This window comes from Mobula birostris, chromosome 16 (genome assembly GCF_030028105.1).
Source record: "Mobula birostris isolate sMobBir1 chromosome 16, sMobBir1.hap1, whole genome shotgun sequence".
NCBI lineage: Eukaryota > Metazoa > Chordata > Chondrichthyes > Myliobatiformes > Myliobatidae > Mobula > Mobula birostris.
In genome coordinates this window covers 1,079,568-1,104,418 of record NC_092385.1, presented here as the reverse complement: position 1 = coordinate 1,104,418, position 24,851 = coordinate 1,079,568, and the positions used below count along the sequence as shown (strand labels likewise).

Sequence of the window (24,851 nt, the reverse complement as noted above, 5' to 3'; positions counted from 1 at the left end):
AATGTTTTGGATAATTTATTAATGATGGCTTTGGGGCAAGGTTGCTGATGCGACACCACTCCACTAGTTGGCATATCTCGCTCCTGCACGCCCTCTCGTCTCCATCGTCAGCAAATTTATAGATGGCATTTGAGCTATGCCGAGCCACACAGTCATGGGTATATAAGGAGTGGAGCAGTGGGCTAAGCACACACCCCTGAGGTGCGCCAGTGTTGATCGTCAGCGAGGAAGATATGTTATCACCAATCTGCACAAACTGTGGTCTTCTGGTTAGGAAATCAAGGATCCAGTTGCAGAGGGAGATTCAGAGATCCAGGTTCTGTAACTACTCATTCAGGATTGTGGGAATGATGGTTATGTCTAACCAATTTTATAGTTTTTTGAAGAAGTTACTGGGAAAGTGGATGAAGGTAAGGCAGTAGATGATGTCTACATGAACTTTAGCAAGGCATTTGTTAAGATCCTACATGGGAGGTTGGTGAAAAAGGTTCGGTCATTTGGCATTCAAGATGAGGTAATAAATTGGATTAGACATTGGCTTTGTGGGAGAAGCCTGATGGTGGTAGTAGATGGTTGCCTCTCTGACTGGAGGCCTGTGACCAGTGGTGCGCCGCAGGGATCAGTGCTGGGTCCACTTTTGTTTGTCATCTATATCAAAAGTCTAGATTCTGAAGGGAGAGGGTGGGCAGCCAGAAGTCTTGGTACACATTGGTACGAATGACATAGGTAGAAAAAGGGAGAGGTCCTGAAGAAAGAATTCAGGGAGTTAGGTCGGAAGCTGTAAAGCAGGCCCTCCAGGGTAGTAATCTCAGGATTGCTGCCTGTGCCACGTGCTAAATGAGTGCAAGAACAGCATGATCAGGTATATTGAAGAGAAGATGGTGGAATGACGCAGCGTGCAGCGGCCACTCCGGTGATGAATATCTGTTATCTGTCAAGTAGGATGCCGTGCACAATCCTGATTTGATGGAGACAGACGTGAGAAGCACGGAGGAACATCTGGTGAAACTTCTGAAATGCCAGTTTTGCTGCCGCTGCTACTGTGTGATCCGAAATCTCCGGAGGGGAAGGCCCCGAGTCCTCGGCTTTGCTTGTTGCTCGGCGGCCGGGGCGGGGTCGAAGCGCTCAGCAGAGATGGTGCTCGGTGCTCGGTGTCGGAGGGCTGAAGTTTTCGGACGGGCTCGAGTCGGCTGTAGTCGGGTGCTTCCAGGGTGCTGCATCGGCAAGTTTGCGACGCTGGAGGTTCATGGCAGGGAGAGTTTCTCCCTTCTACCGTCTGCGTGAGATGATGGGGCTATCGGGACTTTGAGGCTTTTTTTTACCGTGCCCAAGGTCTGCTCTTTATCAAATTATGGTATCGCTTTGCACTATATGTTATAATTATGTGGTTTTTGTCAGTTTTAGTCTTGGTCTGTCTTGTGTTTCTGTGATATCATACCGGAGGAACATTGTATCATTTCTTAATGCATGCATTTCTAAATAACAATAAACGAGGACTGAGTGTCCTCATAATCTAATCTAATATTAATGTGTGTCTGCGAGACTGGTGCAGGGGGCAGGGCTTCAGATTCCTGGATCATTGGGGCCTCTTCTGGGGGAGGTATGACCTGTATAAAAAAGACGGGCTACACCTGAACCCAAAGGGGTCCAATATCCTAATAGGCAGGTTTAATAGAGCTGTTAGGGAGGGTTTAAACCAACTTGGCAGGGGGGATGGGAACCGGAGTGATAGGGCTGAGGAAGGGAAAATCAGAAATAAACCAAAGATAGCGTGCAACAGAGATGATAGAAAGGACAGGCAGGAGATGAGGCATAATCACAACCAGTGGGATGAGTTACAGGCATCCTACCTGTTTCCTCAACACTACCTGCCCCTCCACCAACCTTTGTATCATCTGCAAACTTGGGAACGAAGCCATATATTCCATCATCTAAATCATTTATATACAGCATAAAAAGAAGTGGTCCCAACACCGACCCCTGTAGAACACCACTAGTCACTAGCAGCAAACCAGAAAAGGATCCTGGTATTCCCACTCGTTGCCTTCTACGAGTCAGCTGATGCTCTAACCATGTTAGTAACTTTCTTGTAATATCATGGGCTCTTAACTTGCTAAGTAGCCTCATGTGTGGCACCTTGTCAAAGGCCTTCTGTAAGTCCAAATATACAACATCCAGTGGATCCCCTTTATCTATCCTACTTGTAATCTCCTCAAAGAATGTGATTACTGGTTCCTAAGGGTTCTTTTACCATAAGCTCCCTAATCGCCTCCAGTTCTTGACATAACACCCAATCCAGGACAACTGATCCCCTAGTAAGCTCAATGACAAGCTGCTCTAAAAAACCAACTCATAGGCATTCAGCAAACTCACTCTCTTGAGATCCATTAGTAACCAGATTTTCCCAATCGACCTGCATGTTAAAATCTCCATGACTACCATAACATTGTCCTTTTGACTCACCTTTTCTATTTCCTGTTGTAACCTGTGGTCCACCTCCCAGCCACTGTTGGGAGGCCTGTATATAACTGCCATCAACGTCCTTTTACCCTTGTAGTTTCTTAACTCAACCCACAAGGATTCAACATCTTCTGATCTTATGTCACATCTTTCTACTGGTTTGATGCCATTCTCTACCAGCAGAGCCACACCACCCCCTCTGCCTACCTTCCTATCTCTCCAATATAAAGTGTAACCTTGGACATTCAGCTCCCAACTACAACCATCCTTCAGGCACAATTCCGTGATGCTACAACATTAAACCTGGCAATCTGTAATGGTGGAACAAGATCAACCACCTTCTTTCTTACAAGTTAGTTTAAACTTTTCCCAATAGCTCTAACAAACCTGCAAGAACATTGGTCCCCCTCAGGTTCAGGTAAGACCTGCCAGTTTTGGATAGGTCATACCTCCCCCAGAAGAGATCCCAACGAGCCAAGAACCTGAAGCCCTGCCCCCTGCACCAGCTTCTCAACGACACATTTAGCTGCCAAATCACCCTGTCTCTACCTCCAGAAATTACGATGCACTTCTCAGCTTCCTACCTAGCTCTCCAAATTCTCTTTTCAGGACCTCTTTGCTTTTCCTTCCCATGTCATTGGCACCAATACGTACCAAGACATCTGGCTACTCCCCCTCCCTCTCCAAAATGTATGGACAAGATCTAAGACATCACTGAACCTGGCACCTGGGAGGCAACATGCCATCCGGGTGTCCCGTTCATGCCTACAAAATCTCCTGTCTGTTCTCCTCGCTATCGAGTTCCCTACCACTACCGCTCTCTTCTTCTCTCTCTTCCCCTTCTGCACCACGGACCCATGCTTAGTGCCTGTAACCCGGTCGCCATGGCACTCTCCCGGGAGTGGCATACTTGTTTTTGAGGGGAATGCTCTAACTGCCTGTTTCCATTTCTCATGACAGTCACCCAGCTACTCGCCTCCTGCAACTTTGAGGTGACTACTTCCCTGTAACTTTGATCCATTATCTCCTCACTCTCCTGTACAAGCTGAAAGTCATCCAGTTGCTGCTCCAGAACCCTAACACGGTCTTCGTGGAGCTGCAGCTGGATGCACTTCATGCAGATGCAGTCCCCCAGGAGTCCCTGGGTCTCCCAGTTTTCCAACATCCGGCATGAAGAACACACCACAGCCATTTAAATGGTACAGTAAGAGAGAGAAAAAAAAACAAAAAGGAAACTTTAACAAACACTTTACAAAGCTGACGCCTCTTTCGAGCCAAAGCCTGTCACCTCTAATCTTGCCACTGGCCTACTCCACTTATCCCTTCTGTACTTTTATTTAGTTCGTAATTTCTTCTTATAATTTAAATATTCTATCCAAAACAACATCCTAGTGAATCTCCTCTGTACCATCCCAAGAGCAATCACATATTTTCTATGGTGTGGTCAGCCTATCTCCAATGTGGTGAAGAGCACTGCTCTGATCTGGTCATTGAGAACAATGAATCAGTATTATGCTCGGATACAGTTTGGCCCACCTGAAATCTTACCTTGATACCTTTTTCCACAAGTTCTGCCTGACCTGTTGAGTATTTTCAGTTTCCTGAAAACTGTAGCTAAAAGTTTGAGCCTTTAGTTCCCATCGCGCTTTCAGATACGACGTTGTTGCTCGTGCAGATGAACAACAGTCTGCATGCCACCTCAAGTGGACATAAAGACTCCACTTAGTGAACTACACCCCATGATCAACAGCCCCAAAATGCGACTGGGCTCCTGAGACCTCATCATAGCAGGTGTCTGCAACCAAGCCAATGTCAGCAGTATCCTATCGAGTGAGCACATCTCCAGTCCCACGAGGTGTCCAAGCACCTTCAACTCCTACTACACAAACAAAGACGCCTGCTGATCCAATCCCCACCCACACTCCAATAAATCAGAGCAGCAGGCTGTGTTCCTCCTCCATGCACAAACAGAAACTGAAAAGTGAAGAAATCAGTTACCATGTTGTACAGTACTGCTCTGAGGAAATCGAGGCGCTTCTGCATGAATGCTTTGAGTCTGTTGATTGATCCATATTAAAAGACGCACAGCCAGCCTAGAAGACATCAATCCGAATGTTCCCAAACCATAAACCATGGATGAACCAAGAGTTCCACTCCCTACTGAACACAAACAAGAGAAAAACTGCAGGTGCTAGAAGTCCAAGCAACACACACACAAAACGCTGGAGGAACTCAACAGACCAGGCAGTATTTATGGAAAAAAGTACGGTTGCCATTTCAGGCTATGGCATTGACTGTACCTTTTTTCCATAGATGCTGCCTGGCCTACTGAGTTCTGCCAGCATTTTGTGTGTGTCACTCCCTACTGAAGTACAGGACAGTGGTGATCAAACTGGGGGACCCTGACCTATACAGGAAATTAATGTACAAACTGGTCTAGGACTTGATTTTGGACTGGTATTGTCTCTTGGCATCCCTTGCACTTTCATAAAGCTATGTTCTCACAACTATTAAACGTGACCCTAAAGCGTGGCCTCTCCGGTATCGTCATAAATCTCTCTTCTCGCTACTACAGTCAGGCAGGCCAACAAAGCATGCCAAATTCCTATTCACATAGTGTGTTGAAATAACTACCGAGTTTAGATTTGAAAGTCTCTTAAGATACTACTCTCAACTACACAACTAAGTAGTTTGTTTCATGTGTCCACACTTGCTGTGTAAAGAAATGCTTCCTGATGTTAGTCTGAAATCTCCCCTTAACCAGTCTCCACTTATGGCCCCACGTCCTTGATGATGGGTTAATTTTGAAGTAGCAGCTGGCATCCACCATACTTTTACCCTTAATGACTTGAAAACTTCTACCATGTCTCCCTTCATTCTATGTCTACTTAGTCTAAAAAGATTTAATTCTTTCAATCTTTCTTTATAGATCATACCCTGCAGACCCGGAATGATTCTTGTTGCCCTTCTCTGGAATCTCTCCAGTGCCTTCACATATTTCACATAATATGGAGATGAAAATTGTACACAGTTTTCAAGGTGTGGCCTCAAGTGCATTATACAGCTTAAGGAGAATGTCTCGACTTGAACTCCGAGCGCATTGTCTAGATGCTGATAGTGATGAGTCTACTGACACCCAAATCCTTCTCCTACAGTGCACGTTCTAGCTCAAGATCCCCCACTGTATATTTATATCTCATATTTCTACTTCCCAGATATAATATTTTTCATTTACTTACATTAAATTTCATCTGCCATTTATCTGCCCACATCTGGATTTTATTTAGATATAACTGTATTGATTCTGCTGCCTGAATGTTATCAGATCATCTCCCTAATTTTGAGTTATTGGCAAATTTTACCAGTTTATTTGTTATGTGCTTATTCAAATCATTAATGTAAATTAAAAACAGCAGTGGCCCCAAAACTGAACTCTGCAGAATCCCACTTGTAGGGGTTTCTTCTTTCATGTTATTTGCTCAGGCTAATAAAATGGCTTCTTTGTTATGTTACAATAAAATGGCTTCTCTGTAATGTTAACTGCTGAGTTAACGGTAGCAGCTTGTTTGGATTATAATTACTGATAACAAGAATTGTATTCATTTGCTAACCAATTGGGATAGATGTTATTCTTTCTTGTGTGTCTGTAAGATACTGTTTTCGCGGGCTTTGGGGAGAAGGCGCAATGGGGACAGAAAGAGGAGACGCGATGAGAGAGATGCTGTAAGCTGGGCGAGGATCGGAACCAAGAGGGAGTCCGAGGCCTAGGGCTTTTCGGGAGGAGAACCGAAGAGGAAGGACGTGCTGGACACGCTCTGGTTGACCACCATGGTTGGTCCCAGGCGGCGGGTCGAGGAGGTCGGAGGAGATTGAATGGTGGAAAGAAGACTCTGTTAATTGAGCTCCAATGGTTGTGCACAAAATGGTTGAACTCTGATAAGTTTGGCACCTTTTACTTTCCTTTTATATTGTATCTCTATTAATTACATAGTTCCAGTAAGATCTATAAAGTGTTGTCTGTAAATCATACATTGTGTGCTGTCTGTGAACTGGCGGGGTGGGGTACATCACACAGCATCCACACAAACTTGATTACCCAGTTTGGCGGGGCTGAAGGCCGCTCCCCCGAGATGAAAGCGAGCTGAGCGAGCCTGAGGCTGACCAGGGGGCTACACACTTTTAACATCCTCTAGGTGTGAAAATGATCCTCTCACCTTAACTCACTGTTTTCTATTTTTGAGCCAATTCTGCACCCATTTGCACACCTTACCCTGAATTCCTACCTCCTGTAACTTGATTATTAACCTCCCATGGGGCAACCGTGTAAAAAGCCTTCTGAAAGTCCAAGTAAATGATATCAACCGCTCTATTGTTATCGTAAATTTTAGTTGCCTCATCATAGAACTCCAGCATATTAACAAACCATGATTTCCCCTTTCTGAACCTATGGAGGCTTTCTGCTAACATGCCTGTTCTTATCCATCTCATTATTTATTAATGTTGCTTTTCCATCTCATTATTTATTATTGTTTCCATTATCTTGCCTGCAAGACACGTTAAGTTTACTGGTCTATGGTTACCAGGGTAGAACGGTCACCCTTCTTATATACCAGAACGAAGTTAGCCCATTTCTGGTCCTTCGGAATTTCACCAGTCTTCAATGACTTTTGAAAAATACATGTTAGGGGTTTGTATATGTAATCACAGACCTACTTACATGCCCTTGGATATATGCTGTCCAGCCCTGTAAATATATTAACTTTCAGTCTTTTCAGCTGAAACAGGACCTCACTTTCTAAGATCCCTAAGTCACTTAAAACTCCTTATTTTTTTTCTACACATACTGGCATATTGCTAATATCTTTGCAGATGAGCACTGTAACAAATTTGAGTTAAGAGTATCTGCTACGTCCTTCTCTGCATAATTTAACAACCCACTATTATTCCTAATCTTGACTTTCCTTTTACTACTAAAGTATTGAGGATCAATCTTAGCATTATCAGCAATATCCTTCTCAACCTGCCTTTTGGCATCTGAATTTCCCTCTAATGAGGCAATTGGTCTGGCAGCCATGGCAAGAATTACCTCAGTAAAAGCTAGGAGAGTGAAAACACGCAAGGCTGATTATGGAATACAAAAGAAAGTAGGAGGTTTATCATCAATCACGAGATCCAAAATAAAAATTGACAAATGGTTCAGGGAAGTTCCACATCCTGAAAAAAAAGAGGGCTTAAAGACCAGCTGAACTTCAACGAATTAAGAACATATACAAATTGCATCCATATGATGGTGTTCAAATTGAAGCTACCATGCCAACAACTCAGCAAAAAAAAACAGCTGACACAGTGAGTTGAGGATGGCATAGGAGACAAGAAACAAAGATGATTGGGATGTAACTAAGAAATGGTTGGAATGACAATTCCCAACATAGACTGATTGGAAGAAAGTGATTGAAAACAAAAGGCTTCACAGCACGTTTCTGAATATGAAGACCATAATTGAACATCTTGGATCAGCTGCTCAGGAGTTTAAGCAATAACGAGATAAAATGGAAGAATCCATTGATGGCTTTCTCAAGTTGACTTTCATGGATGATTTGAAACCAGATGTTGCCAAAATGGTAATGCTAATTAAAGCAAATTGGAGAGAAACTACCATTTCCTACATTGACCTGGTGGAAACTGCCAAACAAGTGGAGCGAGATATCAAAGTCCCAATAAGATCGATACAATGAACCCAACTGTGCACTCACGCCTGCTAAACAACAGAACAAGTGGAATTGGAATTCACAGCAATATGTTAATTTACTAGTTGGAAATGAATGCAGTGTACTTTATTTGCTTGATTATCCAAGGGACACAAAGTAAATTTGGACAAGGTACAATTGCAACAAGAGGAAATGATTTAGGACAGAAAATCTCCCAAGGCAAATGGGAAATCATTGAAAATCGTGCAAAGGCTGTTAAATCAGCAAAATCACCTACAGCAGTCCAGCAACTTCAATCATTCCTGGGTTTGTGCAACTACAACAAAGGGGGCTCATGCCTATGAGAGGCTCAAGCAACTTACCTAGCAGTCATGACTGCTACTAACACTGTGCTGGATCAGACTTTAAATATACTTTAAAGTGCACACTTTACTGACTATGAACAGAACCTTTCAAGTAACAGCTGCTCAGCTGAGGCATCTAATATCATCATTCAACGAGCAAGTCCAGTGAAACCAGCTGCACTGTTGCCAGTGGACGTGGAAGACTATGTTGATCATTACTGTGCAAGAACAATAACATGCCAAGAGGATGCAAATTACCAGAGCTTGGACCAGCAGTCAATCCAAACAATGGAAGTTTGGAGATGAGGGGACTTCAATTAGGTCAACTGACAGAGGATAAAAGGCATTAGCAGGTTGCAGCAGCATAAAAGAGCTTTGACCGGCGACCAGTCGACATTTGGGATTGATTAGTAAGAGCAAATTAAAGGAAGGCAGGCTCAGTGGCCATTGTCGCAGCGGCTGTCATCCGAGTGGATATAGTCAGAGTGGTCATCTTAAGGCTTTAGCTCTTTGAGGCTTCAGAGAAGAACAGTTTCAGTCAGAGAAAGCAAAGGAAAGAAAAGCTTGTTTTTACATTCTCTCCTTTATATCTGCTCAGCTAGAACAGTGGGGATGACAGGCAGGATAGTGAATTGGTCCTCTTGAGGGACGTGGGAAGATAAGGAGATCTCCAGTGTCCCTGTCGACTACTACTGTGAGAAGTCCATTCAGCTGCAGCTTCTAGCAAACCACGTTAAGGAGTTGAAGCTGGATCTGGATGAACTCTAGATCATTTGGGAGGCTGAGGGGGTGACAGATAGGACATATAGAGAGGTGGTTCCACCTGAGGTGCAGGACATAAGAAACTGGGTGACAGTCAGGAAGGGGAAAGGGGTTAAGGAGTCAGTGCTGAGTCCCCCTGCGACCACCCCCTCAGCAACAGGTATATCAATTTAGATACTGTTGGCGGGGGGGGGGGAAGAGAGAATGACAACAGAGGAAAGTCACTGTGGTTGGATCTCTGGCACCGAATCTGTTTCTATGACTCAGAAGGGAATGGGGGAGAAGAGGCATGCTGTGGTGATAGGGGAATCATTAGGGGAAGGATAGGAGGTTTTGTGGGCGAGAACAACATCCTCAGGTGGTACGTTGCCTCTCAGGTGCCAGGATCTGGGCTATCTTGGATCAAGTCCTCAATATTCTTAAGTGTAAGGTGAACAGCCAAAAGTCATGGGCAGGACAAGTGACAAGGTTCTGCATAGGGAGCTCAGGGAGTTAGGTGCTAAGTTAAAGAGCAGAAACTCCTGGATTGTGATACCAGGGCTGCTACCTGTGCCACGCGCTACTGATGCTAGAACTAGGAAGAATATACACTTAAATGTGTGACTAAGGAGCTGGTTTTGGAGGGTGGGCATAGATTTTTGGATCGTTGGGCTCTCTTCCAGGGAAGGTGGAGCTGTACAGAAGGTACCGTTTGCACCTGAACCGGAGGGAGACAAATATCTTAATGGGAAGGTTTGTTAATGCTACACGATGCAGTTTAAACGAGAGTGCAGGGGGATGGGAACCAGAGTGCCAGAACAGTTAGTGGAGAGACTGTGGAGGCAGATGTTGGTAATACATCAGACAAAATTAGGAATCAAAAAGGCTGAGCATGGTGTGACTAGTGTCCTGAGCAGCACCCTGTCAGAAGGCCTTTGGACAAGATGCCACACATAACACTGCTTAACAAGTTATGAGCCCATGGTATAACAGGAAAGATTCTAACATGAATAAAGCACTGGCTAATTGGCAGGAGGCAAAGGGTGGGAATAAGTGGAGCCTTTCCTGGTTGACTGCTGATGACTAGTGGTCTGTGTTAGGACCAATTCTTTTTACATTATATGTCAATGATTTGGATAATGGAATTGATGGTTTTGTTGCAAAGATTGTAGAAGATATGAAGATAGGTGGAGGGTCAGATAGTCTTGAGGATGTAGAGGTGCTACATTAGGATTAAGACAGATTAGGAGAATGGGAAAAGGAATGACAGACAGACAGAATACAGTGTCAGGAAGTATATGGTCGTGCACTTTGGTAAAAGAAATGAAAGGATCGACTATTTTCTAAATGGAGAGAGAGAATATTCAAAAATCTGAGGTGCGAAGAGACTTGCGAGTCCATTGCAGGATTCCTGAAAGGTTTATTTGTGGGATTGAGACTGTGGTGAGGAAAGCAAATATAACGTTAGCTTTCATTTCAAGAGGTCTAGAAAATAAAAGCAAGAATGTAAAGTTGAATCTTTATAAAGCACTGGTGAGGCCTCACTTGTGAGCAGGTTTGGGCCCCTCATCTTACAAAGTTTGTGCTGAAACTGGAGACAGTTCAAAGGAGGTTCACGAAAATGATTCCAAGTTTGAATGGCTTGTCATATGAAGAACGTATGATGGCTCTAGGCCTGTATTCACTCGAATTCAGAAGAATGAGAGGTGACCTCATCGAAACTATCATATGGTGAGTGGGTGTGGAGAGGATGTTTCCTATGGTGGGAGGGTCTAAGACCAGAGGATATAGCCTCAGAATAGACCATAAGACACGGGAACAGAATCAGGCCATTTGGCCCATTGAGTCCTCTCCGCCATTCAATCATAGCTGATCCTTTTTTCCCCTCCTCAGCCCCACTCCCCAGACTTCTCACCATGCGTGATGCCATGTCCAATCAAGAACCTATCAAGCTCTGCCTTAAGTATACCCAATGACCTGGCCTCCACAACTGCCTGTGGTAATAACTTCCACAAAGTCACCACCCTTTGGCTAAAGATATTTCTGTGCATCTGTTTTAAATGGACGCCCATCTATCCTGAGGCTGTGCCCACTTGTCTAGACTCCCCAACCATGAGAAACATCCTTTCCACAGCTACTCAGTCTAGGCCTTTCAACATTTGAAAGGTTTCAATGAGATCCCCCCTCATCCTTCTGAATTCCAGACCCAAAGATATCAAACATTCCTTGTATGATAACCCTTTCATTCTCGGAATCATCCTTGTGAACCTCTTCTGAACTTTTTCCAGTGCCAGCACATCCTTTCTCAGATGAAGAGCCCAAAACTGTTCACAATACTCAAGGTGAGGCCTCACCAGTGCCTTATAAAGCCTCAGCATTACATCCCTGCTCTTGTATTCTAGACCGCTTGAATGCTAACATTGCATTTGCCTTCCTCACCAACAGCTCTACCTGAAAGTTAACCTTTAGAGTGTTCTGCACAAGGGCTCCTAAGTCTATTTGCATCTCAGAACTTTCCGTTTTCTCCCCATTTAGAAAATAGCCTGCACATTTATCTCTACTACCAAACAGCTAACCATGCATTTTTCAACATAGTATTCAATATTCCACTCCCTTGCCCATTCTCCTAATCTGTCTGTCTTTCTGCAGCCTACCTGTTTCCTCAACACTACCTGCTCCTCCACCAATCTTCGTATCATCTGCAAACCTGGCAACAAAGCCATTTATTCCATCTAAATCATTGATATACTGTAGAGTATAAAAAGAAGTGGTCCCAACACTGACCCCTGTGGAGCACCACTGGTCACTGGCAGCCAACCAAAAAAGGATCCTTTTATTCCCACTCGCTGCCTCCTACCAATCAGCCAATGCTCTAACCATGCCAGTAACTTTCCTGTAATGCCATGCTCTTAACTTGGTAAGCAGCCTCATGTGTGGCACCTTGTTAAAGCCACCCTGAAAGTCCAAATATTTAACATCCACTGCAGCCCCTTTATCCATCCTACTTGTAATCTCCTCAAAGAATTCTAACAGGTTCGTCAGGCAGGATTTTCCCTTAAGGAAACCATGCTGACTTTGTCCTATCTGGTCCTATGTCACCAAGTAGTCCATCACCTCATCCTTAACAATTGATTCCAACATCTTCCCAACCACTAAGGTCAGGCTAAGTGGTCTATAATTTTCTTTCTGCTGCCTTCCTCCTTTCTTAAAGAGTGGAGTAACATTTGCAATTTTCCAGCCCTCTGGCACTATGCCAGAGTCCAAATATTTTTGAAAGATCATTACTAATGCCTCCACAATTTCTAACGCTTCCTCTTTCAGAACCCCAGGGGGCAGTTCATCTGGTCTGGATGACTTATGTACCATTAGGTTTTTCAGCATCTTCTCCCTTGTAATAGTGACTGACTCACTTCTCTTCCCTCACACCCTTCAATATCTGGCACACTGCTAGTGTCTTCCACAGTGAAGACTAATGCAAAATATTCACTTAGTTCATTTGCCATCTTCTTGGCCCCCGTTATTATTTCTCCAACCTAATTTTTTAGCGGTCCCATATCCACTCTTATCTTTTTTTTTTACATACTTGAAAAAGCTTTTACTGTCCACTTTTATATTGTTTGCTAGCTTGCTTTCATATTTCATCTTTTCCCTCCTAATGATTCTTTTTGTTGTTTTCTGGAGGTTTTTAAAATCTTCCCAATCCTCTGTCTGCCTGCTAATTTTTGCTTTGTTGTGTGCCCTCTCTTTTGCTTTTACATTAGCTTTGACTTCCCTTGTCAGCCACAATTGTACTATAAGAGGAAAAAAAGATAGGGAACTTTAGCAGAAACTTATGCAGTGCCAATGTCTCTTTCATGCTGAAGCCTCCTAGGAATGGATGGAACTGAATTTAGGAGCCGAAAGGTAACGTTGCAGCCATATAGGACCCTGGTCAGACCCCACTTGGAGTACTGTACTCAGTTCTGGTCGCCTCACTACAGGAAGGATGTGGAAACCATAGAAAGGGTGCAGAGGAGATTTACAAGGATGTTGCCTGGATTGGGGAGCATGCCTTATGAAAACAGGTTGAGTGAACTCGGCCTTTTCTCCTTGGAGCGATGAGGGATAAGAGGTGACCTGATAGAGGTGTGTAAGATGATGAGAGGCATTGATTGTGTGGATAGTCTGAGACTTTTTCTCAGGGCTGAAATGGTTGCCACAAGAGGACACAGGTTTAAGGTGCTGGGGAGTAGGTACAGAGGAGATGTCAGGGCCAAGTTTTTTTACTCAGAGAATGGTGAGTGCATGGAATGGGCTGCCGGCAACGGTGGTGGAGGTGGATACAATAGGGTCTTTTAAGAGACTTTTGGATAGGTACATGGAGCTTAGAAAAATAGAGGGCTATGGGGAAGCCTCGTAATTTCTAAGGTAGGGACATGTTCGGCACAACTTTGTGGGCCGAAGGACTTGTATGGTGCTGTAGGTTTTCTATGTTTCTAGTACTTTTTAACAGTCATGTATTTTCACAGTATGTGGTGTGTTGTCCCCACTTACTGGCAGAAAGCGGTATAGCAGTTAAGCTAACGATAATCACCATTCTAATTTTTTATTGGCTATATTTGTACACTACCCACGTGATTTAATTGTGTATCTATTGCCCTCTACTCTGCTCGTTTGTCACAACAATAAAAAGGTGAACACAGGAAAGAAAATCTAAGAACAGCTTGACTTTATTACCATACTCTCCAAAACGAAGAGAATCCCAACGTTGCCATTCAACTAGGACACCTACTGTTCGCACTCCAGCATAGATCAGGAGCATACCAAGTGTGGCATCCAGAAGGAAATTTATCAGATACCTAAAGAGAGTAAACAGAAAATTGAGTTACTAGTTGCAAAGCAAATACATTTAACCAATTTCCCCCGAGATCAATAAAGTATGACTATGACTATGACTATGACTAAGAGCTTTTTTTACAATGCAACTCCACATGGGATATATACAAGCTGTTGACTATCTCTGGTCTATTCCCTTTCCCCACATCATCATTTTTACCGTGCCCATGGTCTGCTCTTTATCAAATTATGACATTGCTTTGCACTGTTGTAACTATATGTTATAATTATGTGGTTTTTGTCAGTTTTAGTCTTGGTCTGTCCTGTGTTTCTGTGATATCATACTGGAGGAACATTGTATCATTTTTTAATGCATGACAATAAACGAGGACTGAGTGTCCTCATAATCTAATCATTCAGGAAAGTGACTGGATTTACTGAATTTTTCTTCATAGCTTGCTGTGCCTTTTCTTTTAAATGAGAATACTGTACTGTGGAAACGTCTTAGGTAGGGCAAAAGTATGGCTAGGGTGTCTCAGACTTGTGCAGCGTATTGTAGTAATTTTTTGTATTGCACTGTACTGCTGTTACACAAAAGAAATTTAATGACATATGTCAATGATGATAAACGTGACCCTGATATGGGTTTCTAGTGTGTACTGAGAGTGGGAAGGGAGCGGGAAGTAACAGAAAGACATTCTGTAATGATCAATAAACCAATTGTTTTAAAACAAGTGACCTTGCCCGGTGTCTGAGGGCTGGGTGTGTCTGTACCCACGCCATCCCTCTACCCCAGCACTTCTTCTCTGCCTCCTGTTCCACACGCCTTCCGTGGCGCTCTACCCTTGCCATTCCCAACATCCTTTGTTCTCACCATATTCACAAACTCGTTCTGCACTCCACATTGCCAAATACAGTACCGTACACACACACACACACACAGCTTGTGCCTCAAATTTTTGCACAGTACTGTACATTATCTTTGATGGAGAGGTTGAAAAATAGAAGGTTAAGGGTCACCAAATATAAAAAAAAAGGGGGAGTTAAAAGTGGTATAAGAAAAAACATTTTCTTTAAAATCATTGGGAGTGGAATATGGATGCACTCATTGAGGCTGTGGTGAATTACAAGTACCAGACAGGATACGGTGGGGAAAAATTTGGAACAAAATACCAGAATAGTGTTTTACACAGCCAACGTGAAGATCTTGGGAGGAACGGACCCCTCCAATACTGTGCTTCGATGTGGGCACTGCTGCCATGGCCAACACGTTGTGCTTCGATGTGGGTACTGCTGCCATGGCCAACACGTTGTGCTTCGATGTGGGCACTGCTGCCATGGCCAACACGTTGTGCTTCGATGTGGGTACTGCTGCCATGGCCAACACGTTGTGCTTCGATGTAGGCATTGCTGCCATGGCCAACACGTTGTGCTTTGATGTGGGCATTGCTGCTCACCACAGCCACCTTGAAGATGGTGATGGCCAGTTTCTCCTTGAGCTGCTGTCACCATGCTGAAGATTCTGACAAAGGAGTTTTGGTAAAACTGACCAAAATAATTCAAGAAGTTCCAGCATTTAGACCAGGGGTTCCCAATCTGGGGTCCATGGACCCCTGGTTAACAGTAGGGGTCAATGGCATGAAAAAAAATGGTTCAGAGCCTCTGATTTAGACTCACAATAGTGAAGGGGTCAAATTTAGGATGATATGACTTGAAGAACAATATGTTGTCCTTTCAGGTGTGAGCTGTTCAATTTTATGGATGCACCTGTGTATGCAACTTCAGTTGTTGGATGGCCATCCCAGACTGTCTCAGGTTTTCTTTTGGGAGTCAGCTGGTGAGTGGCTCAAAGCCCTTGTACCCACAGTAGGTGCCAGTCTGGTTCAATTTCTGGATAACTGAGTAAATAATGGAGGACCCAGTAATGCCAATATATTAAGTAAAATGGATAGACATTTTTTTCCTTGCTGGGATGGTCACTGTCCTATATCGAATTGTGAACATTGTGCAATCATCTCTATCAAACTTACTTCTGATCTCATGAGGGAAAGTCAGTAACCAAGCAACTGAAAATCGTTTGGCCTAACAAACTGCAGCAATGTCCTGTAGATGCTTCATCTACAACGGGTATTCCCAGTCTGGGGTCTATGGACCCATCAGTTAATGGTAGCAGTCCTTGACATAAAAAGAGTTGGGAGCCCCTGATCCACAGCATCCACAATGATACTGTTTCATACACGAGGGCTGGGTTCAGGGGAGTTGCAACCAGTGCAGTCTTACCTTGACTCTCTTCTTCTGTGTGAACCTTGAATCAGTAATACAGGTTTTGTCTGGATACCAAGCGGACGGTAGAGACATGGGGGCTACGATTCCAGTGCAGCTTGATGTGAGTTGGTAGTGTAAGTGGCTTGGCATTGACTAAATAGGCTGAAGAGCCTGTTTCTGTGCTGTACTCTTCTACAACCCTGACTCCCGCAATGTTGCTGTGGTCAAACTGTATCGGTTTCTGCCGTTCCTTTGGGTTCATCAGATGTGTGGGAAGTGGAAGCTTGTTACAAGGGCAGCAGCTTGCTCTCCATATGCAAGCCCAGCCTTGAATATCCGGACAGATAGGACACAATGTCCATGGTCAGCCCAGACCAATGGAGGCCTCAACAAGTACAGGAGCTTCACTTCACTTGTGAGTCTGTTGGGGTCAGCTATTGCATCCGATGCTACTGGTGCGGCCTCCTTTACATCGGTGAAACCCAACGCAGATTGGGGGACTGCTTCGTTGAGCACCTCCGCTCCATCTGCCACAACAGACAGGATCTCCCGGTAGCCACCCACTTCAACTCTGCTTCCCATTCCCATTCGGATATATCCATACATGGCCTCCTCTACTGCCATGATGAGGCTAAACTCAGGTTGGAGGAGCAACACCTCATATATCGTCTAGGTAGTCTCCAGCCCCTTGGTATGAACACAGAATTCTCCAACTTCCAGTAATTCCCTCCCCCTCCCTTCCTCTATCCCTATTTCACTCTGTCCCCTCCCCCAGCTGCCTATCACCTCCCTCATGGTCCCGCCTCCTTCTACTACCCATTGTGTTTTCCCCTATTCCTTCTTCACCTTTCCTGCCTATCCCCTCCCCCACCCCTTTATCTTTCCCCTTACTGGTTTTTCACCTGGAACCTACCAGCCTTCTCCTTCCCACCCTCCCCCCACCTTCTTTATAGGGCCTCTGCCCCTTCCCACTACAGTCCTGACGGAGGGTTCCGGCCCGACCTGCTGAGTTCCTCCAGCGTGTTGTGAGTATAGGAGCTTGAGTCCCAATTTTTTATAACTTACTAAATTCACTACATGTGTCGTTGCTAAATTCATCCTGCAGTCATTAATACCAAGAGATTTGGCTATAACTCAAAAAATGCTAATGCATTATTCACAGAAGGCCAATTGTCAATAGGAATTGAAAACTAAAGTTAGAGATGTTACACCACTGGTCCGAGGATAGGCTGAACAAGCAAGGCACAAATCCTCTGGAATTTAGCACAGTGAGAGCTGACTTGATGTTACGCAAGATCTGAGGGGCCTTGACAAGATGTTAGCTTTTGGGGAAGAACTTAGGTGCCAATATCACTGATTTAAGATAGACGAGCTGCTATTTTCCCCCTCAGTGTCTCTTCCTCAAAGGGTGCTAACAGCAGTCTTTGAATATTTTAAGGCATACTGTCAATAGGTAGTTAATTGATAAAGCAATGTGGTGAAGAGACTGTAGAAGAAATATGTCCTCATGCAAAGTCTCAATCCAGAATGACTGTCCCTTGGCCTCCACCGACGCTACCTGACCTGCTCCAGCAGCAGGTTACTTTTCTACTGTGAGTTAACTGTAGGTTGATGGGAAGAGGAAAGTACCAAACGGCAAGCCAAACCACATGGAATTAGAGAAACTCCTGCCTCTAACTCGCATGTCAGCTTGGATAGTATTACACTGGTTCTGAAGTGTCAGTTTCAGCACATCAAAACCAGGTCTCAGTCTTTGCATCCAATGTTCTTGATACCACATGGACAACACAGACTGGATTCTTGATTGTTCAGATCTCAGAAGGAAAGATAGATGATACATTCACTTGGTCCCTCTGGTTCAGATTCACAGTAAGTGCTTCAACCTTGTTTAATGACTTGAATGGGAACAGTAGATTTTCTGGGACTGTCCTATTCTCATTAGGCGTTTAATTGCAAGACTGCAGAACTTTGTACCCAACCACTGGTTGCAAGGTCACTTAAAAATGCCTGTAGCATTATGTCAATTATGGACTTGTTCTGCAAGGGCAAATTCTTACATTTTGCATTTGAAGATAATTACTCAGTAGTCTCTAATCTATAGCTCCTAAGAACACATTTGTAAAATTATGGAACATGAGAATTAAATGCAACATTGAGAAAGTGTGTGTTGTACCACATGGCACACTCACAGTGAACATGGGTCCTCTTCGGTCAGGTCTGACAAGTAAACATTGGCAAAGTGGATGAACAGCATGCCAATTGCTTGCTTTGAGGTATCCAAAAACCTGCAAATGCAATGTTCAACTATTAGAGACGCTCTGAATGGAGTCAAGAAAAGAGACAGTTGAGCTGAACAGCCATTGAAAACATTGGTGCAAGCTGATTAAAATCTGGGGGTTTGAATACAGTCTGAACAGAAGCTTCTGATAATCACTGGGGTTAAGGGTGATTCCACTGCACTGTGACGAGGCAGGGAATGAGCAAGACAACAATGGATACACAGAAACAAAGGGTGACTCCTGAAGAGTGGAGTCATTGGGGAGCTGAGTAGGAGAGAGGGCACGAGCATAGCTTTGGTATGTCAAGTGGACAATGGGCCAGCCATGGCATTCTGATGACAGAATAGGGGGAATGAACTTCACTTGTAGGCATTATTAGAGGAACAGGGATGGTTGTGTGAGAGGGTGGTGACCTGTTCAGCAAGCAGGGAGGTGGGAGTGGAAGGGGATTTTTGTGAAGTGCAATGGGATTTCATAAATGATGAAGGCAAAAAAAAACCTAGCTGCCATTTCTAACTACAACGAATCTAGACATGAGCCATGTCCTTTAAACTGACAATCTCATTAGCTGGCACATCAGAGCAGATTCCTTGTTGCCCCAAGATTGTCAGTCATTTGCACTGGGTCCAGCTGCAGCACATCAGCAAGGTGTGGAAAACGGGGCTGCTCCTGATACCTGGCTGGCTGCAGTGACAAAAACTGCCCTGATACCATCAAGTTCATCCTGTCCCACATTTCCCCAGCTTGCTGGTCGTCAAATGTGCCATTTCAAATTAATATTTGCAAATGCATTTGACAGCCTTGGAAATTCACCTGCACGCAGGGCCAAGGCAACTTAAATTCTTTAACAAAATATTCAATTGGAATACAAGTACTGCAGTGGTAGCAGGCTAACTTGGCACACTCGTTAAGGAAATATGCAACCTTGGCACAAGTGCATTTCATTGTTCTGCACTATTTGGTTTTCTTCTTTCAACTTAGTGCTCAATTACTTGTGCTTGGAAAGACATGCTGATTGATAGCATCTTTTAGTGTTATGACAATTAGGCAAGCTGACCAGTGAAAGGAAATTTACAAGAATAAACATTGAACGCCATTCCCCATTCATAGCATCCCCTGACAAGGCAATATTGAGCTACCCATAGTATCTGGGGTATAGCTCCTACAGCCTTATAACACTCGATACTTGCCATATCTTCCACGGACGCCTCTCGTACTTTGGCTCTCGAAAACGTTTCACTGCCAATGAAAGACAATGGATTACAAAACAAACCTCAACTGTTTACAAATGTTTTCCCTGAAAATATTTGAGAAATGTAAGCTCATTTTAAGAAGCTATTCTCAATGAGGGCAAAGACAACAATTTAATCCACATGGGTTTCAGTTCGGTACATGGCATTCTAATCAGAAACATACAAATTCTGCAAAACTACAGCAAATTGACGAGGGACAGGCAGCAGAAAGTCTGATAAAGTTTCAGTGTCCGAGACACTGCATTGACATCTTGGGTTCCACAGGCAGCATGGGATTCCACATTAAAAAAAATCAAGGTGAAGATGCACACACTGGAAATCCAAAATAAAAACAGAAAATAGCAAATTACTCAGGTCAAGTCAGATCTGTGGGAGGAGAAATAAAGTTAATAGCTTTGTTTAGCTCCAACTCTCCAATATCAAAGAAATGGTGGTCATAAAGAATGGCAAATGGTATCAGTCTTGAAAAGCACATGCAAAGCAAAGTATTCAAGGCAGATGTGGAGTTTTAAAAATATAAGGGAGCAGCTGGGGGAACTCAGCAGATCAAGCAACATTTATGACAGTCAGTGTTTTGGGTCGAGATTCTTCATCTTGACCAGGGCTTCCCGACCTCTTTATACCACGGATCCCTACCATTAACCAAGAGGTCCATGAACCCCAGGTTAGGACCCCCTCATCTAGACTGAAAGAAAGAACAGAGATAGCCAGTCTAAAGGTAAAAGGAGAAGGGGGTGAGCAAGAGCTGGCAAGTGACAGGTGGATCCAGTGGAGATAGACAGGTAGACAAGGAATGGGTGGAAATAGCGATGGAGGCAGGTGGCAGTAAAAGAGCAGTTGATGGTGGAAACAGACAGGAAAGAAAGGTGGATCAGGAGCAAATAAGGGAGGTAAAAGGCAGATGGGAAAGGGGGGTGGTAATGGGCAGATGAAGTTGGTGGAGGAGGGGAGAGAGGGTGCGTGTAGGAGGACCCAGGTAGATCATGAGAGAATAGAGACAACAGAGAGGTACGTTACTGAAATTGGAACCCAGGCAGAATACAAAGTGCCCTAGTTTGTGTTTAGCCTCACCCTTGCAGTGGAGGAAGTCAAGAACAGACACGTCGATGTGGGAATGAGGGAAATGAAAATTGCTGACCACCGGAAGCTCTAGATGGCCATAGCGGATGGAGCACAGGTTCTCTGCCAAACTGTCCCATTGTCTGCGCTAGGTCTCGCTGATGTAGAGGAGATTGTATTGGAAGCACTGAATAAAACAGTCCCATTGCCTGTACTTGGCCTCACTGATGTAAACGAGACCATATTGGGAGCACTGAATAAAATAAACAAGACTGTTGGAGTTCTCTGCCTCACTTGGATGACTGGAAGGGTCTTTGGTGGGGTGAGATGCCGGGACAAGTGTTGCACCTCCTGCCGTTTCAAGGGAAAGAGCCTAAGAAGGGAGACATGGGCAGGGAAGAATGAGCAAGCCAGGAAGTCATGGACAAAGTGGTCCCTATGTAAAGCACCACACATCAAAGTTGCTGGTGAATGCAGCAGGACGTCCTGACGAAGGGTCTCAGCCTGAAATGTCGACTGCACCTCTTCCTACAGATGCTGCTTGGCCTGCTGCGTTCACCAGCAACTTTGATGTGTGTTGCTTGAATTTCCAGCATCTGCAGAATTCCTGTTGTTTGCCTATGTAAAGCACAACAGGTTGAGGAAGTGAAGATGTGACGGTGGAGCTGTCTAAGAATTATGTACTGGGCGCATTTGCTGGTGGAATAAAAGGTCAGGACCGCAGAAATGCTATCCCTGTTCTGCTTCACAGAATAATAATGATTATCACATGTTCAGAGGAATAGTGAAAAACATGAATTTAGGTTCAGAGGAGATGTCAGGGGTAAGTTTTTTTACGCAGAGAGTGGTGAGTGTGTGGAATGAGCTGCCGGCAAAGGTGGTGGAGGCGGATACGATAGGGTCTTTTAAGAGACCTTTGGATAGGTACATGGAGCTTAGAAAAATAGAGGGCTATGGTTAAGCCTAGTAATTTCTAAGGTAGAGACATGTTTGGCACAACTTTGTGGGCTGAAGGGTCTGGATTGTGCTGTAGGTTTTCTATGTTTCTAATTATTAACAATGTGAATAAAAAGAGGTAACACATATTCTGAAATACATGTTAAGGTGTGCTGCAACACATCATCAGGGTCCTAAGCATTCCAAAAGGAAAACTGGTTCCAAACACAACATTTGAGCGTAGTCCTCCGAATTTCCAAATAAAGTCATTAACACAATCTTTGACAGCCTTTGCCTTGAGTAATATTATTACCTCTATCATAATGTCTTGTCCAAAAGACAGAAGCTCTTACATTTATATGACATTCACTTACCCACAGATGCACTTTCCTGCAGTAAATGCAGAAAGAAAATGCAGCAGCTCGTTCTCACAAGCAAGAAGGTAAAAATGGCAGAGGTCAGCACGGTAGCATAACAGAACAAATCTTTACTGTGCCGGTGATCACCGATCTGGGTGCAACTCCCTGCTGTCTGGAGGGAGTTTGTATGTTTCCCCCATGACTACGTGGGTTTCCTCCAACATTCAACATTTCAAAGACTGTGCAAGTTGGGGTTAAGGTTAGTAATTTGTGGGCAGACTATATTGGCAACAGAAACAATGGCAACACTTGTGGGGTGCCCCCAGCAAATCCTTGGACCGTAGTTTCTTAACACAAACAATGCACTTCATTGTATGCTTTGACTACATGTGACAAATAAATTGTATATTTTCAATTGTATATTTTCTATTTGCATAGCTTGTCTTCTTTTACACATTGGAGGCTTGTCAGTTTTTCTTTGTGTGTAGTTTTTTTTATTGATTATATTATATTTCTTTGCTCTACTGTGAATGCCCACAAGTTCGGACTATTATCTAAATGGGGAGGAGGTTCAAACATCAGAGGAGCAGAGGGACATACCAGTCCTCATGCAAGACTCCCAGAAGGTTAATTTACAGGTTCAGTCAGTGGTAAAGAAGGCAAATGCAATGTTGGCATTTATTTCAAGGGGAATAGAATATAAAAGCAAGGAGATAATGCTGAGCCTTTACAAGATACTAGTCAGGCTGCACTTGAGTATTGTCAACAGTCGAGTGCTCTGCCAGGGCCGCCTACGTGCCTGTCTTCTTAGGATACATTCATACCCAGCTGTCCTTCAAGAGGAAGCATACGGTCTCAAAGAGTACAGTGTGGAATTTCCAGGAATGGTGGGTCCTCTAGGGAATTGACATAAGAACGTAAGAAAAAGGAGCAGGAGTAGGCCACCTGGCCCTTCGAGCCCGCTCCGCCATTCGATCTGACCACGGACTCATCTCCACCTACCTGCCTTTTCCCCATAACCTTCAATACGCCTACTATGCAAAAATCTATCCAACCTTGTCTTAAATAGCAGTAGCAGTTTACATTCCATCTCAGGCCAATGTCAATCAGGCTTTAGATGATCTGAGCAATGTGATCAACATGCACGAAACAGCGCACCCTAATGCCTTCACCATCGTTTTGGGAGATTTTAACCAGGCCAGTCTGAAAAAAATCACTAAGCAATTACCATCAACAGGTCACTTGCACTACTGGAGGAAACAACACACTGGACTATTGCTACGCCACCATCAAGAACGCCTACCGTGCTATTCCATGCCCTCACTTCGGGAAGTCTGATCACCTGGCTGTACTTCTACTCTCTTGAGTATAGGCAGAGACTGAAGACTGCAGCACCAGTAGTGAGGACCAAGAAGGTATGGACAAGGAAGCACAGGAGTGCCTACAAGACCGTTTTGAATTGGTGGACTGGACTGTATTCAGGGATTAATCTTTGAATCTGGATGAGTATGCTGCAGTTGTTACTGACTTCATTAAGACCTGTGTGGATGAGTGTGTGCCTACAAAGACTTACTGTACACTCCCAAACCAAAATCTGTGGATGAACCAGGAGGTACGTCGTCTGCTGAAGGCTAGATCTGTGGCATTCAAGTCTGACAACCCAGGCCAGTACCAGAAAACCAGGAATGTTTTATGGAGGGCTATTTCATGGGTGAAGAGACAATTTCGAATGAGGTTGGAGGCAACATTGGCTGCATGACAACTCTGGCAGGGTCTGTAAGACATTACTTCCTACAAAGCGAAACCCATTAGCATGAATGGCTGCGATGCTTCACTACCAGGTGAACTCAACGCCTTCTATGCACAATTTGAAAGGGAGAAAATGACTACAGCTGAGAAGATCCCTGCTGAACCTGATAACCCTGTGATCTCTGTCTCAGAGGCTGAGGTTAGGCTGTTTTTAAAGAGAGTGAGCCCTCACAAGGGGGAAGGTCCTGATGGGGTACCTGGTAAGGCTCTGAAAACTTGTGCCAACCAACTGGTGGGAGAATTCAAGGACATTTTCAACCTCTCACTAATATGGGCGGAAGTTCCCACTTGCTTCAAAAAGACAACAATTATACTGGTGCCTAAGAATAATGTGAGCTGCCTTAATTGATAAAGTTTAAGGGAACGGGGGATTCTCAGATTCCTGTAAACAATGTGATAGGTACTGACTATGTCTGTGACTGCAGTGTGTTTGAATAATGTCTGACAGCTGCTTTCTTTGGAGCAAGATAAGGGTTAAAGTTCACCCAGATCCACATAAGCTATCTCTTGGCTTTTCACACCTTTTGATTTTGACAAAAGGCAGTACCTGATGGATATTAGACAGGACATTCCTGTTTTAATTAAAGCATAAATTTGACGGATGTTCTTATCATTGTAATTAAGTTGTGGCTCTAACAAACCAGGTGGGACATTCCTCTTGCGTTGCCCTTAAGACATTTATTTGACTTTGTTGGGTCTACGCTTTAAATGATTTGTTTGTAACTATTTTCTAGTTAAGGTTAAAGGTTGATAATTATGTTACAGTCTAACAAAGGTAAATTCATTGTCTATGGTTTATCGCGGCATGTGATGACGTCACCTA

General features: G+C 44.0%; 1 protein-coding gene across 1 annotated transcript in view; it reads right to left on the bottom strand.

The window, feature by feature from the left end:
- Positions 1-24,851, bottom strand: part of stimate (STIM activating enhance) — a 98,815-nt gene that overhangs the window by 41,629 nt on the left and 32,335 nt on the right. Inside the window, exons 2-4 of the mRNA XM_072280187.1 lie at positions 19,803-19,851; positions 18,523-18,618; positions 13,970-14,091 (exon numbers count right to left, since the gene is read on the bottom strand). Coding sequence (XP_072136288.1) covers positions 13,970-14,091; positions 18,523-18,618; positions 19,803-19,851 — 267 coding nt within the window. The remainder of the gene's footprint in view (positions 1-13,969; positions 14,092-18,522; positions 18,619-19,802; positions 19,852-24,851) is intronic.